Raw genomic sequence first — 16175 nt, 5'->3', positions numbered from 1 at the left:
CTTGGTAAAATCTAGATAAACTACATCCACCGGACTACCACCATCCATTTTCTCACTAAATACTATGCATTCACTTTCCGGAGGGGTGGATTCTATGCTATATTGATTAACTATTCATAATTGTACGTTTATTGAATTGTTTCACAGCTTGATCACCAGCATGTTTTTTTTTTTTATTTATTTCAGAGGGCCAGGACACAGCAAATTGTTCCTTGTACAGTTTCCCAGTTGCTGTCTGCCACCCAAAGTGATGAACTCTTCAAGATAGGAGAGGTGGAACTTTCTCAGGTGTGTGTATAAGGATTGGTTGTGTGACAATGAGAATATGTAGAATAGGTTAGTCTGGACATGTCTAAAGCCACTTGCCAAACCAGTCATGTACCTGGTACGACGTTGGACTTCAAGTAGTTGTACCAGGATGATGGCGTCGGGCATCATTCGGTACTGTGTTTTTTTGTTGTTCAGCGCTGACAGTTGGCTCTTGTAAAAGCAAGCCAGCAGCTACCTAGCCGCTGGCTTACTTTTACGAGCAGCGGGAATGGACGCCTTCCACAGCTTTTCCAGGATCTCGTACCATCGGGATTCTCGATTGATCTGCCGGTGGCTGATCGGGGAGCCAGACAAAGACTGGATCGGCTCTTGTCTATGGTAACCCGCATTAACCCTTAGCACTGGTGTTAGCAGACGCATTATTAACCCTTAGCACTGGTGTTAGCGGACGCATTATTGACCCTTAGCACTGGTGTCAGCGGACGCATTATTAACCCCTAGCACTGGTGTCAGCGAATACATTAAAAGGTTAACTTTTTTAATAAACATAACACGTAATAGTTACACAGGCATATAATCGTAGTGCAATACATTAATCGGGTACACAGGTGAATAGTGTGAAACAGTACACAGAAAACATTAGCGCACAGCATAGTTTACTCTAGTCAGGGCGTAGGCACTGGCAGTAATTGGACCATAATATCCCTATTACGAGTTGTGCCCTAGGGGGCAGGTGGTATGGTACTATCTGAGGTAACCCAGGAATTCCATATTTTGGAGAACTTTCTTGGACATCCTCTAGCCTCGTATGTTAACTTATATAGTGGTATTGCTTGCTTGATAATGTTAAGCCAGAACTTTATAGTTGGGATTTCCAGTGCATGGTTATTGTGTTTTTTTTTTTTTTTTTGTGTAAAACATCACTATGCATATAAAGGATTGCACATTTTTGGACAATGCTTCATCAACATATCCCAGCAGACATCTAAGAGGATTACAAATGTTTGGTATCTCAGCTACAGAGCTGATGAAGGCTGTAACGTCCGACCAAAACTTCCTGATCGGAGCAGATTCCCACATATGAAACAACGTGCCATCGGCCATTCCACATCGAGTGCACACATGAGTGGATAATCTCTTTAGTCTATATAAAAAATATGGTGTAAAATACGATCTATACAGCAGTTTGGTCTGGATTACCTTGTCCCTTAAGGAGATGACGGAGGGCACCTGGAGCGGAAGAATTTTACCCCAGATCTCCTCCGTCGGCTCAGGTATGTCTGTGCGCCATCTCTGTTCAATGGTGGTAAGCCTAGTGGTCGTGGAGTGTAGTAGAGTCTTATAGTAAGAGGAAACTAGTTTGGTGTAGGAGGGATCAGTCAGTAAGTTTTCCAATGTAGACGTACGCATCTCTATATTTCACAGCCCGAATTGTGCGGCAGCGGTATGTCGTATCTGGACTACCACGCACGGTGATATCGTTTTTACCCCTTTTTAAACCAGTACCCCCCATCGGTTCTCTGATGAAATTCTGGTAGGCATGGGTTTCCCTATAGCGGGGCGTTGGGAGAATATTTAGCTGGGTGGTAATAGTTTAGAGATTTTAAAGATCAATAGGGATAATGTACCATGAGAATCAGACTGGCACGAGTATTCCCTCACAGTTGCATGTTTCCATCTCCAGGCCTCCACTAGGTCAAATTGGGTTAGGAAGAATCCTAGGGGCGTGGGGGGTAGCGTAGAACAGTTAAATCTATCCAAAGAATTGTCTAGGACTGTGTTGTAATCCCCAGCTATTATTAAGGGGCCCTCCTGCAATTTCCAGTATCATGCTCGCTACCTTCTCAAAGAACTTGTTGGTAAAAGGTGGTGGGACATATATATGTGTCACTGTATAAGGTTTACCCAGAAGTTCCAGGATCACAAAACAACCGTTGGGGTCAAGTTTAACATGTTTTATTGATACTGGTGCCGACTTGGCAATAAGGATGGATGTCCCTCGAGCATACGTGGAGTGCAGAGCGTACGCTATTTTAGCTCTTTTAAGGGTTATAACCCTGGAGCCCCAGAGATGGGTTTCCTGGAGGATTACATGCGGTTTGTGCCGTGCCAGATAATCAAACAGAGTGCTTCGCTTTAGAATTGAGCCCCGTGACATTCCATGAAATTGGGTGTAAATTAGCCATGTATGGGTGTTGGTCAGAAATATGCGCGTCCAGCTCTCAAAATGTTTGTCAGCTACACTGTGGGACCCTGTGCAGCGTGAGGTGGGGGTGAAACCCGATTACATACATATGAGCCAACACTGTGCTTTTATTCAATAATACCGGAGTACCCTGCCGGCCTGTCTGGCCTGCGAACCTGTAAATAATTGGTACAGAATAACAGTCATGTAACAACAAAACAAAGAAAGTTCCCCAAGCCACCCTAGCCCTCCCGGCTCCCATACCCCAACACGTGAGAGCTTTGTTTCCTGAACTAGAACTGCGAAGCAGGGTTTTTTTAAGGTAGTCCCGTGGCTCACAAACCTTAGATAGAACCACCCTAACCCTCCCGGCTCCCAAAACCAACCACATAAGAGCTTTACTCCCAAAACTGCAAAGCAAGGGGGTCATGGCACAGTCCCTCAACCATCAAACCCTGAGATGTGAAGAAAAGTCTGTAGTCATGGTCTTCCATCCACGTCAACACAAAACAAAAATATGAAGTAACCCAAATTCTAAAAAAACAAGTTCTTGAGTTGGTAGCAGCAACAATTAAGGAGAAACATAAAGTCAACATCAACTGTCATTTCGCCTGGCTGACATGCACGTAGCCCGTGATATAAAAATTAAGATGATCCCCAGCATCTAGTGGGTAGCAAAAGAAGTGAGAGGGCCATAACAAACATGAGAAGCGGACGCATTATTAACCCCTAGCACTGGTCACTATCAGGGCACAGCGCACATCTGGGTACAGGAGGTTAGGGGCACAGCGCATCAGGGTTCAGGGCACAGGTCAGCGTTTACTTGTCGTTTTTCTTCATATGCAAAGTAGGGCAGGGAAGCGTCTGTCATAAGTTCACTTCTCTACCCCTCCTTCGCGGCACCCCCCGCCCTGCCTGTGGGCCATTTATAACCGTTCCACGGGCCGCAAATGGCCCGCCTGCCGGTACTTTGAGATCCCTGCTCTAATAGGGCTTCTAAGATGGGGCTTCTGCTTTAAAAACAAGTTTGGGGGTTCTAAGATTTTCTAACAAAACAAAATACTGTTTCTTAAATGTAAACAAAGTGCCAGATGAGACCTTCAAGTGGTTATCTTTGTTTACATTTTGTTTTAAATTCTTTTCTCCGCAATTTGCCGAATTGGTGTTGTGTGATTTTAAGAGTGATATTGAATCATTTGGAACGATGCGAAAACTTTAAAAAAAATCTCATGCCTCTTCATAAACCTCTCACATTAAAATCATCACATCAAAATCAATGTGTAGCTTCATTAAGAATGCTCCAGGCTCCTTACTGACCGTTAAAAGTGGATCATCTTTGGCTGTCTTGATTGGCAAGCCTAGGATGATGTAACTCCCATACATGTATGGGAGAGGTGATCCATCCTGGCACAAAGACATGCTAAGAATGTACAAGAGGGCTGCGAGCAGGCTAGTATGTCTCCTCTATAGTAAAAAGCCTACCAAATATCTTGAGTCCCTTTTTTAATATGTATAGTTTTCAGCCTAACCTTTAGGACTAGGTAAAAAATAGTTGGCTTTTGGCAAACCAATAGGGGTTCTATCAATCTAAGTAGCAACATTTATTGTTCTAGTGTTTTTCTTCTCTTTTTTTTTTTTTGTGTGTTCTAACATGTTGTCCTTTTTTTTTTTTTTTTCAGGTTACAATAGTGGGCATAGTGAGACATGCAGAAAAAGCACCAACAAACATCTTGTATAAAGTAGATGACATGACTGCAGCACCCATGGATGTCAGACAATGGGTGGATACAGATGTAAGAACATAAGTGATCTCATGGGAATGAAATGTGTATACATGATATTGTCAAAAGTATTGGGACGTCTGCCTTTACACGCACATGAACTTTAATGGCATCCCAGTCTTAGTCCGTAGGGTTCAATATTGAGTTGGCCCAAAGGCAGCTATAACGGCTTAAGCTCTTCTGGGAAGGCTGTCCACAAGGTTTAGGAGTGTGTATGGGAATGTTTGACCATTCTTCCAGAAGCGCATTTGTGAGGTCGGTCGCTGATGTTGGGCGAGGCGGCCTGGCTCACAGTCTCCGCTCCTAATTCATCACAAAGGTGTTCTATCAGGTTGTGGTCAGGACTCTGTGCAGGCCAGTCCAGTTCCTCCACCCCTAAGGCTGCATTCACACCTTTGCGTAGGCGATTTGCGGCGTTTTGTACCAAGATTTGCCGTGACAAATTGCGTCGTTTTGTACCGTGATTTGCCACAACAAAACGCGTCGTTTTTAAACACGTTTTTGTATAGGTCATTGTCGGCTATGGAAAACGCCGAAGCCGCCCGATACGAGCGACAAAAAAGGGTCCGGGACTTGTTTCAGCTTCAGGCGTTCGGCTTGGAGATGTGAACCATCTCCATAGACAATAATCTTATTTTTCCCCTACAGCTTATTGTAGCGTTTTTTGCAGCTTCAGGCAACAAAAACGCCTAGGTGTGAATGCAGCCTCACTCGCGTATTCATGTCGTTTATGGACCTTGAGTGGTGCACTGGTCCAAATCATGTTGGTAGATGGGGATTTGGTGTGCGGGTTGTTTTTTCAGGAGTTGGACTTGGCCCCCTTAGTTCCAGTGAAAGGGAACTCTTAAAGCGGTGGTTTCCCCCTTAAAAACTACATTTTTTTTTTCCACTGTCCACCCCCACATTCCATCATGGAAGACGATTATGCTCTTAATATTTTTTTCTGCTGTACATACCTTAGTACAGCATCTTCACGCCGTGAATCCGGGTTGCGAGTCGCGCGGGAGTGGCGTTCCTCACAGGCTGTTTGATTGACGTTTTCCCAAAAACGAGCTCTCGCCCCCGTCGCGTAAGCCGCGTCACGGTTGGCGAAAGGAGCCGAACCGCGAGTCGGTCGCGTATACTGCCGCATGCGCATCGCCCGTTCGCTCCTTTCGCAATCGTGACGCGCTTACGCGACGGGGGGAGAGCTCGTTTTTGGGCAAAACGTCAATCAACAGCCTGTGAGGAACGCCCACTCCCGCGGGACTCGCAACCCGGATGCACGGGTGAAGATGCTGTACTAAGGTATGTACAGCAGGAAAAAAATATTAAGAGCATTAATCGTGATGGAATGTGGGGGGGCAGTGGAATAAAAAAATGTTGTTTTTAAGGGGGAACCACCGCTTTAAGGCATCGGCATACTAAGACATTTTGGACAATTTCTCACTCCCAACTTTGTGGGAACAGTTTGGTGATGGCCCCTTCCTGTTCCATGACCGTTTACCAGTGCACAAAGCAAGGTCCTGATTTCAACCCGATTAGAACACCTTTAGGATGAATTGGAGTGGAGACTGCGAAAGAAGAAAGGTGTTCTATTGGGTTTGATGTGCGCAACAGGGCATCACCTGTGCGCCGGATCATATAGTCCCGCGTAGGGAATGCGTGCCTCTGGCAGCTTACTTTCGCTGTGATTACACAGCGGAAGCTGATCATGGGTGCACGGTACCCAATGTTCGCCGGGACCCACCGATCGTTGGGCAGAGATAGAACATCGATATGCCTAATGTAAACCAGGCAGATCACTGTTCTGATAGAAGGGATGGAATTTGTTTTCCTGCAGAGGAAAATTCCATCTTTTCCCCTAGTATAAAGCACCTCACACAGTATAGTTAAAACACTGGCTAGGCACACGGTTAACCCTTTCATCAACTCTGATGTTAACCCCCTCCAGCCAATGTTAGTACAGTGGCACTGATCACTGTATTGGTGTCACTGGTACCCAAAAAGTTTCAATGTCCGCCGCAATATCACAGTCCCGCTATTAATCGCTGATCTCCGCCATTACTAGTAAAATAATTTCCTATAGTTTGTACATGCTATAACCTTTGCGCAAACCAATTAATGTACGCCTTTTGGGATTTTATGGGATGTAGCATAATATATATTGGCCTAAAATTTATGAAGCATTTTTGACTTTTTTTATTTTTTCAAAAAATGCAGATGTGATCAAATACCACCTGTACATTTCTATTTGGGTACAGCGTTGCACGACGACACAATTGCCAGTTAAAATACCGTATTGCAAAAAATGGCCTGGTCATGAAGGGGGGTAAATCTTCCAGAGGTCAAGTGGTTAATGAGGAAAACAATAAATATTCCCTTTTTAAAAGTAAACCTGTAAGGATAGAACTACAGGGTAGCGCTGGGGCTATAATTGTGGCTTCACTGCTTGGTGAATAACTGACCTGGATACCATTTACAGGCTACAAACTTGTTCAGTTTTTGATTCTTTAGCTAATAAAGTCAGTCCCTACACAATCAACAGTAATATCTTCTGTTTCCATATAAGTTAACATTGTTGTGATAATCCATTGTACAGTTTGGCAGATTTTTTTTATTTGTTAACCAGGGCTGTGGAGTCGGAGTCGGGGGAAATTTTGGGTACCTGGAGTGGGAGTCGGCAAACAATGCTCCGACTCCTACTAAATTTAGATTGGAATAAAAAAAAAAAAAAAGCAAGTCTCTACTGTAAGAATAAAGACCAATGCATGCAGTGCCTCGCGTAACCGCAAAACGAACACGTTAAGTGACCGTGAAGAAGCGTGCTTTTCATGTGCTTCACTATATGGCACGCAACGCACAATTAGGAGCTGCAATACTTCTACTTTCCATAGTGTTGTGTTCTGCTTTTACAGGGAACGCATGTTAGAGAACCAGTAAGTGTCCAAATAAAAAAATTCCAACAGGAGTTTTATAAAGCACTAAAAGAAGTTGAAAAGTATGATCGCTCATCAAAACTACTGTTGAAGAAGCCATCCTTGTTTATCCAGAGATCGTTAGTGATGTGGCCAGAATAGTTACTGCAATGCCACCCACCCAAGTCAGTGTCGAAAGATTATTTCAGCCCTAAAAATAATAAAGTCTGACTTAAGAGACTCTATGAAAGAGGATCTGGCAGAGGCAATTCTCCTCCTTAGAACTCTACATTGAATTGATTTGCATTTGCTAAGCCTAGAACTACATTTCTAGATTAATATAAACCATTTCTAGGTTTTACAGATTTTGTTTTTGGTTCATTATAGATAAGCTTTGTTTTTGTTCTAAAACAACCAAATAATGTGGTTTGTATTTTTAACTGGTAAAGATCCTGTTCCTGATGTTTATGCCTGCTGCTACTATCCAGCCACTTGATTGTTTTCATTGTGTTGTCTTTTGCTTAAACCTGTGCAATACAGTAGACTGTTGGCTTCCCAGCCAGTAGTCCTGTGGTAGGTTGCGTTTCTTTCCCTCAAGGAATGTATAAAATACATTCGCATATTAATACAGAGGAGTCGGAGTCGGGGAGTCGGAAGTACATAAAACTGAGGAGTCGGAACATTTATCTACCGACTCCACAGCCCTGTTGTTAACATCAGACCTCTGAGTAATTGTTTCTGTAATCGCTAGTTTCCTAGACTTCTAAAAGCATGCTTTTACTCACAAGCTATTACATATAATTTATCTTCGTCTACAGTTTAACAACTTCATGACCGGCCGCCGCAGTTTTACTGCAGCAGGTTGTCTCTCCTGCGTCAACCGGCATCATCGTATGTCGTTCGCGCAGGTGCGCATCGCCAGCACTCGCTCCCACTGCGGGAGCGTGTCGGCGAGACGGGCGGACTTTATGTAGAACAAGGCAGATCCACATTCTGACAGGAGACATGTCAGGATCTCAACTGTGTTACCTTTATACTATTGTACTTTTTTATTATTTTTTTCTAGTGTTTTTACACATGCTTGTGGTGGTTTATTTTTTTTCTTTCCAGGAAGCAAGCTGTGAAAGTGTGTTGTACCTCCTGGAAGTTATGTGAAAGTATCAGGTCACCTTCGTTCCTTTCATGGTAATCTATTTGTGCATGGATTTAGATTTCATGCATTGTTAAGAGGGCCATCTCCACCTTTTAAAAAGTTACACCTGTATTTAGGAGTAACATGTTGCTGGGCAGCACACTTGGGCCTCATGCACACTGAGGACGCTTTTGATGTTTTTACAGCACTGTTTTTGGCAGAAGTGTCCATGCACATATAGGCTTGTTTCAGCAGTTTGAGGTAGTGGTGTTTTGAGCAGTAAAAAAATAATAATGGTGGGTTCTGAGAGACTTTGATCACCACATTTAATGTTTTGATCCATTGAAAAAAAAAATATAGGTATTCTCTTCGTTCATAGACGGACACAGCCTTCATTGACCTTAGGGTTATGCTTCTTCCTACCAGAGAGTTAGGCAGAATTCTACAGCACTTAAGGTGTTAAAAACTTTCTTCATGCTGCTCCTCCCAGGGGCGTGGCTCCCCCAGGCATAACCCACACCCTGCTTTAGCAGCCTCAGTTTGTTTTCTGCCTAACGACAGGAGGTCAAGGCTATCTCTGGGAGTTCCTGACTCTGGAGTTTTTTTCTGGCGATTTTTCTCGCTTTTTTTATTATTTTGTTCCTGCATTTTTTGAAACCTGCGATCTTCTATCAACAGCCGACTGGGTGACAGGCTGGGTCCTCGACTCTTGTAGTCCCCCCATGTTCGGCTTCGAGCGTGTGCCGGCCCTCAGCTCAGCTTTGGGACGTCCACGACAGGCCCCATTGCTCCAGGGGCGGCCGGGGAACTTTGGTTCTAGGGCACACATATGACCGGTCTCTATGGCTTTGTCACAGTGTGTCTGGGCCGACAGCCATGCCGTTTACGGACAGTGGTTCTGTCTGGGATACCTCCAGCCGGGTAGTCGCAGGACAGGTAAGTAGTGGCCCCTTACTCAGGTAAGTGGTCTGGCTGGTGTTTTCCCTGGGAGGTCGACTGAGGGTCCGCCCTGCTTTCCTCTCTCCCCTTCCTCTCCCTCCTTCCCCTGACTGGGTAGTGGCTGTGAAGGGGGGCCTCCTGGGTTTCTTTGTTACCACCGGAGCCTGTGTGTTGTTAGGGGGACTGTGTTGTTACTCTGGGGGGTGCTGCTGTGTGCTGCTGTGTTCTATGAGGTAATTTTTACCTCAGACAGCGGCCGTCTTGGAAATCTCCTTGGAACGCTGTGATTCTTTTCTGAGGTAACAAAGCAGTCAGTGCTGCTGTGTTCTATGAGGTAATTTTTACCTCAGACAAGCGGCCGTCTTGGAAATCTCCTTGGTAACGATGTGATTCTTCCCTGAGATGACTCGGCACAGCCTCTGGTCAGTTTTAGTGCTGTTAGTTTTAGTGCTGTGAATCTTCCATGAGAATACACATCACAGTCAGCACATCAGAGCACACCTGAGGTTTTTCAGCTCCCTCTGCAGCTGGGTGGGGTGGTGAATACCGGGGGCCCCCATGCTCTGCAATAGCAGCAAGGAGGTGACCAGTGGGGTTTTTTTTGTCCTGCCTTGCAGGGTGGGTGACTCAGCGCTGACACTATGGAACTCAAGCTATGCCTGAGTTAACCCTTAATGCCCCTCCCCCTGCCACATCTGTTATGTTGGCTGTCCTGGGTTTCTTGCCAGGTTTGAAGCAGCTAGTGCCCGGATGGGGGGTAAAAAAGTGCCCCCTCCCTGAAGCCTGCTTCTGGGGATGACACAGAATCGCTGTTTTTTTCTGGTTCTGTTATGTCAGAGGCTGCGGGTTTTAACCCTTATGGATAGTGAGGATGAAGAATTTGTTGGAGCTCTTGTTTCTGCGGTGCGTGAGGCTCTAAAAATTGAGGATGTGGCGGAGACACCTCCGTGTCAGTACCAGCAGACTACCACGCATCGCTGAAGTGTTTCCTTGTGTTCCTTAATTGGACTATATGTTATACAAGGAATGGGATGCACCGCAAAAAGTTTGTCAAAAAACTTTGCAACCCGTTACCCCCTTGAGGGGGGGCTTTAAAAAAAAAAGAAAAAAAAAGTAGGTCTCTCCTCCGCCAGTGGACCCCCCTGTGTCCAGACTGCGCAAGGCCACCACATTGCCTGTGGAAGGGGCTCCTGCATTTCAGGATCCCGCTGATAGGAGAGTGGAGGCCGTGGCCCGCTCCCTATTCACGGTGGTGGGTTCGGCGGTGAGGCCGGCTCTGGCCGGGGCCTGCCAGGGCCCCGACTAAAAGGGCGAAGCTCCTGCTGCAGGAGCTGGAAGAAGGACCTCTAAGGTGGCCTTGGTGATCACCGTTAAGGGTGAACGGTCCTTTTGGGTCTTCCCTGACTGGCATCATTGAGGATGCCACAGGTGGTAAGCGCATGCTGTTCCCACGGTTTGGGAAGGGCTAGGGACCTCGCCCTGTGCAAGGACCCTCCTTGCCTACCTCCGAGCGTTTTTTTCGCTCGCCCTGTGCGGTGGGGGTAGGTCTACATGGTGCTTGAATCCCCGCTGCGGGGTAGCAGCGCACCGGATACCGCATGCCTAACAAGTCTGCGGACATACCTGCTTCCGCCTGAAGGTCTGCTCCCGCCCGTGTCTCGGGTGGGAGACTGGCTTCGCATTGCGAAGTGTTTTCCTTGGGGTACAAGATTGAGTTTCTCTCTTGTCTGCCAAACAGGTTTTTTCCCTCCGGCTTCTGGCCTCCTCCGGTTCGCCGGTTGACTCCGTCAGGGGCTGTCCAGGATCTTCTGGTCAGGGGAGTGATTGTGCCAGTTCCCTCGTTGGAACGGTCTCGGGGTTTTACTCCATTCTGTTTGTGTCCCCATGGAGGATGGGGCCCGGTCGATCCTGGGCCTCAAGTCCCTTGTTTTGTTTTGTCAGGTTTTTCTGGCATCCTTGGATGTCATGAACGTGTACCTGCATATCCTCAAACCACCAGAGATTCTGTGCTTTGCGGTCGGAGGGGACCATTTTCAATGGTGTCCTTCCCATTCGGCGGGTTTTCGCCAAGGTGCTCGTACCGATACTGGCCCGGCTGTGACAGCGGGGGTTTGTTATCATGGGATGTCTGGACGACATTCTCCTACGAGCTTCTTCGAGCTCTGCATTGGTGGAGCCGTGTCTATCACGTGTCAGGCTCTCCGAGTGTTCGGCTGGTTTCTGGATTGTCCTGAAATCAGGGTTGATTCCGTCTCAGGGATACCTGAGACTGGTCCTGGATTCCTCCGGGGCGGGAGTGTTTTTCTCCTAGAGGAAAAACTTCAGACTCTGCTATCTGCTGTGCAGCAGTTGCCGACCCAGAAGCGGTCATCTCTGCGATTCTGCAGGAAGGTTCTGGGTCAGTTGGTAGCCTCTTTCGAGGCGGTTCCGTATGCCCAATTCCACGCCAGGGTACTACGGAGGGAACTGCTGTCACGATGGGACTAGCTTCCGTCATCTCTGGATTACCAGATTCAGTTGAGTCATCTGATCATGTCTCCCCTGGTATGGTGGCTGGCGTTTCCGGTGCTTCGGGCCGAAAAGTCATTTTTCTGCAGGCCACTGGACAGTGGTCACGACGGATGCCAGCCTCTCCGGTTGGGGAGGGGCGCTTGGGGCACCCAGTCAGCCCAGGGGCACTGGACTCGGGTGGAGTCCTGCCTACTGATCAACGTTCTGGAGCTCCGAGCAATCAAGCTTTGCCTTACCAGGTGGTCCCTGGATCTACAGGGCCGACCGGTCAGGATCCTGTCCGATAACACCACGTCCGTGGCGTAGGTTGATCATCAGGGAGGCACACTGAGTTCTGTTGCAGCGACGGGGGTCGCGCGCATCCTTTCGGTGGCCGAAGGGTCCGTTCCGGCTCTATCGGCCGGGTACATTCCGGGAATACGGAATTGGCTAGCCGACTACCTAAGTCGCACTGCACTGGGCCAAGGAGAGTGGTCTCTCCACCCGCAGGTGTTTCGGGGTCTGTGCCGAAAGTGGGGCACTCCGGACGTGGACCTTCTAGCGTCCCGTCTCTATATCGGTAGGTGCCACGGTTCGTGGCCAGGTTTAAGGACCCGTGGGCGGACGCGTCAGGCGCGTTGGTGGCTCCTTGGGGTCGCTGTCGCCTACTTTACACCTTCCCTCCTCGGAAGCTTCTTCCTCGCCTGCTGCGCAGAGTAGAAGCTGTAGGGATTCTATCGGTCCTGATTGCCCCAGATTGGCCGCGTCGCTTCTGGTACGCGGACCAGGTGCGTCTGCTGGCAGACGCCCCCTAGCGTCTTCCCCTGGGAATTGATTTCCTGTTACAGGGTCCAATCTTCCACCCTGTTTCACAGCCACCGGCCTTAGCGGCGTGGCTGTTGAGAGCCAGGGGCTTAAGGACCGAGGCCTATTGGGCTCGGTGGTCTCTACCGTGCTGCCTGCACGGAGGTCTACCTCACGTAGGTTTTTTCCTCATACATGGAAGGCCTACTTCTCTGTGTGTGGGGAGATGAACTGGCACTCTCGTACATGCGTTGTGTACAGGATTCTGCTGTCTTTGCAGCAGGGAGTGGTTCAGGCTCTCGCCTTACGTACGGTTAGGAGCCAGATTTCTGCTCTGGCTGTTTTTTACTTGCAGCGACCCTTGGCATAGCACTCCTGGGTGCGTGCGTTGGGTCAGGGGGTCTGGCAGGTGGCCCCTCCGGTGCGCCCTCCATTACCCCCATGGGACTTGAATTTAGTCCTTTCAGTGCTTCGGGATGCTCCCTTTGAGGACATTCGGGAGGTTTTTTGTTTTATTGTCACAAAAGGTGATTTTATTTCTGGTAGCAATTACCTCGATCAGACGGGTGTCTGTCTGTTCTGGTGGCCTTGTCTTGCAAGGCTCCCTGCTTGGTCATCCGTAAGGATGAGGTGGTGCTGCGGCCGCAGCCGTTTTTCTCCCTAAGGTCGTTTCGGCTTTTCACTTGGATGTGGACATTGTTCTTCCATCCTTGTGTCCTCAGCCGAAGAACCCGAAGGAAGCCGTTTTACATTCTCTGGATGTGGTTCGGGCCCTTCGAGTTTACTTGTCGGCGACAGCTCCGTTCCGGATGTCGGACTCGCTGTTCGTGTCTGTGTCCGGTCCCAGTAAGGGCCTGGCAGTTTCGTCGGCCACCATTTCCAGGTGGATCCGACGGATTGTGCTTCAGGCCTATGCCCTGAAGGGCGGGCGCCCCCCTTTCGGGTCAGGGCGCATTCGACCAGGGCGATCGGGGCCTCTTGGGCTTTCCGACACCAAGCCTCTGTGTTACTGGTGTGTAAGGCTGCGACCTGGTCGTCGGTCCACGCTTTTTTAAAAGTTTTATATGGTGGATGTGAGTGCATCTTCGGATGCCCCCATTGGCCGCAGGGTGTTACAGGCGGCAGTTTAAGGTTGGAGTTCCTCCGTTGAGTAACTCCGGTTTTTGTTTGGGGTGTAACCTGTTTTTGCTGTGTTATTTTTCCCACCCCTCAAATTTTTTTGACACTGCTTGGGGACGTCCCTAAGGTCAATGAAGGCTGTGTCCGTCTATGAACGAAAGAGAAAAAAGGATTTTTGTACTCACCGTAAAATCCATTTCTCTGAGTTCATAGACGGACACAGCACCCACCCCTCCTTTGTTTGTACTGCTTGTTACGAACTGAGGCTGCTAAAGCAGGGTGTGGGTTATGCCTGGGGGAGCCACGCCCCCTGGGAGGAGCAGCATGAAGGAAAGTTTTTAACACCTTAAGTGCTGTAGAATTCTGCCTAAATCTCCTGGTAGGAAGAAGCATAACCCTAAGGTCAATGAAGGCTGTGTCCGTCTATGAACTCAGAGAAATGGATTTTACGGTGAGTACAAAAATCCTTTTTTTTCTTAAAAAAAAAAAAAAAAAATGCTAACATGGAAAAACGCTATTGCAAAAAAGTTGAAACTCACTGCAAAGCTACTGGTGTTTTTTATAACGTTATTTTACGTACAGTGTGCATTAGGCTTTGTAGTCTATTGACACTTCCTGTAGCTCAGGTGGAATATTGGGCTCCAGCTGACACTTCCTACAACTCTGACTGTACTGTGTACAGTACGAGTTGTAGGAAGTGTCTGCAGAAGCCTGATATTGCATCTGCAGTGTTTATATTAAAGCACATTTTTACCTGCAAAAACATTAGCAGCCTTTTTTTTTTTTTTTTTTGTGGCAAATCGCACAGTTTGCACTTTTTTTGTGTGTGTTTTCCATGAAGCAACTTTATTAAAACGTGGCATTTCATTAGGTTCTATTGGTCTTGTACTTTGTTACGTTGAAAAAAAATTACTGCCTACAATATTTTTTTTTTTTTTTTTTTACTGCAACACAGTGGTGTGCACTAGGCCCATAGAAGACCAGGCATTTTGCCTTGTCTTGCAGTGGGACTGCACTGGAATAGCGGTCTAACGCAGTCCCATCCACCTGGTGTGAATCAACCCCCCAAAGGTCACCAAGACAGATGAATAAATCCGTGGTTTTGACTTTAAACTAACTTCAATTGCTGCAAGAGGCAGCCGAGCAACTGACATTTTAAGAGGGTCACTATGGTATCCCCATAGTTCTCTCCGTGCAAGAGGAGTTTCTTTCCAGTAACCAGCCCATTGGGCCAGAAAACCAAAACAAACTTGCCTCTTAATCATTGATTTTATTTAACATTTTCATTATGATTTTGTGTTGCATTATATTTCTTTTTTTTTTGTGTTTGTAGAATAAGAAGAGTGTAGTTGCGTTTAAGATTGCTCCTGTTGAAGACATGAATGAGTTTGTGTCACACATGTTGGAAGTTGTTCATTCTCATATGAGTCTCAATGCTCAGGTAAGTTCAGGTTTCATCTGGCCTTTTTCTTTTTTGTTATTCTGTTGGTGATGAGAACCCCATGGCTTTTGGTAATGTGACTTGCTTGAAGGGAGGGAAAGGGAGTATTAAACTCTTCCTTCTGTTACTCATTAACTTATCCCCCAAGACTGTTATTCCTTAACCCTTTACTAGGTTTAGGCTCACTAACAGAGGTTGGAACATCTGTAAGAAATCTGTGGCCTCATTTTGGAGACTTCTTCATGTGTCAGTGACCATGTTATCCAGAGGAAGTGAGGGAAAATCTCTCCAATGAGGCCACGAATGGCAGTCTGTTAAGCCCTAGCCCGTTCAAACTTCCCTTACCCACTTTATTCATAATTCTACTTTCACCAAGACATTTCATTTCACGTTAGAAATTGTTTTCTGAACAGTACACAATACTTTTTTGTTTTCCTTTTTCAATAGCCTGGAAGCGGTGGGCCGTCTTTGGCACTCAATACACCTGGTCGTGCGAGTAGTGACACAGCTGGCAGCTTCTCTGCAGGAAACGATATGCATACAAATGGACTAACACCCCATCAGGGCCAGGTTTGATAACCCATAGCTTCTTATTTTTATAAGCCTTTCTGTCTGCTGTTTAGCATTCTGGTGACAACAGGGTTGAATACATTTGACTTTTTTTTTTTTTTAACCACTTCAATACCCGCCCATTGTCATTTGACATCCACAGATGGGATCTCCCATCCTGGGTGGACGTCAAATTACGTCCTGGGCTTTGCGGGTGGATATCTGATTGATGCCTGCAGCTAGAGGCATCAATCAGATATCCTTTTGTTCTGCCCGCGATTCTGTGCAACATTAGAACGATCATAGAGCCGCTTGATCGTTCTTACAGGCGGCGGGAGGAGACATCCCGCCGCCATCCGGTGCTTCTCCGGGCTCTCCCGTGCCATCGGGGGCCCGGAGAAAGAATCGTCCGGCGCTCCCAGGAAGCATAGCGATGACTAGTGACCAAATGGTCACCAGTCATCTCTATGACCGTCGGAGGACCCGGGCGTGATGTGATGACGTCACGCCCGGGTCCCCGTAAGTAAACAAAGCCGCGATTGCAGCTAGTAAGCAACAGTATTCATGA

The 16175-nt window shown here is 47.2% G+C and overlaps 1 protein-coding gene across 1 annotated transcript in view; it reads left to right on the top strand.

Moving 5' to 3' along the window:
* Window positions 1-16175, top strand: part of RPA2 (replication protein A2) — a 41124-nt gene that overhangs the window by 13436 nt on the left and 11513 nt on the right. Inside the window, 6 exon segments of the mRNA XM_040338044.1 lie at window positions 187-288; window positions 4135-4248; window positions 8244-8259; window positions 8262-8329; window positions 14951-15058; window positions 15506-15628. Coding sequence (XP_040193978.1) covers window positions 187-288; window positions 4135-4248; window positions 8244-8259; window positions 8262-8329; window positions 14951-15058; window positions 15506-15628 — 531 coding nt within the window.

This window comes from Rana temporaria, chromosome 2 (assembly GCF_905171775.1).
Source record: "Rana temporaria chromosome 2, aRanTem1.1, whole genome shotgun sequence".
In the NCBI taxonomy this organism is placed as follows: Eukaryota; Metazoa; Chordata; class Amphibia; order Anura; family Ranidae; genus Rana; species Rana temporaria.
The sequence above is the reverse complement of the archived record's forward strand: the minus strand, read 5'-3'. Positions and strand labels throughout refer to the sequence as shown.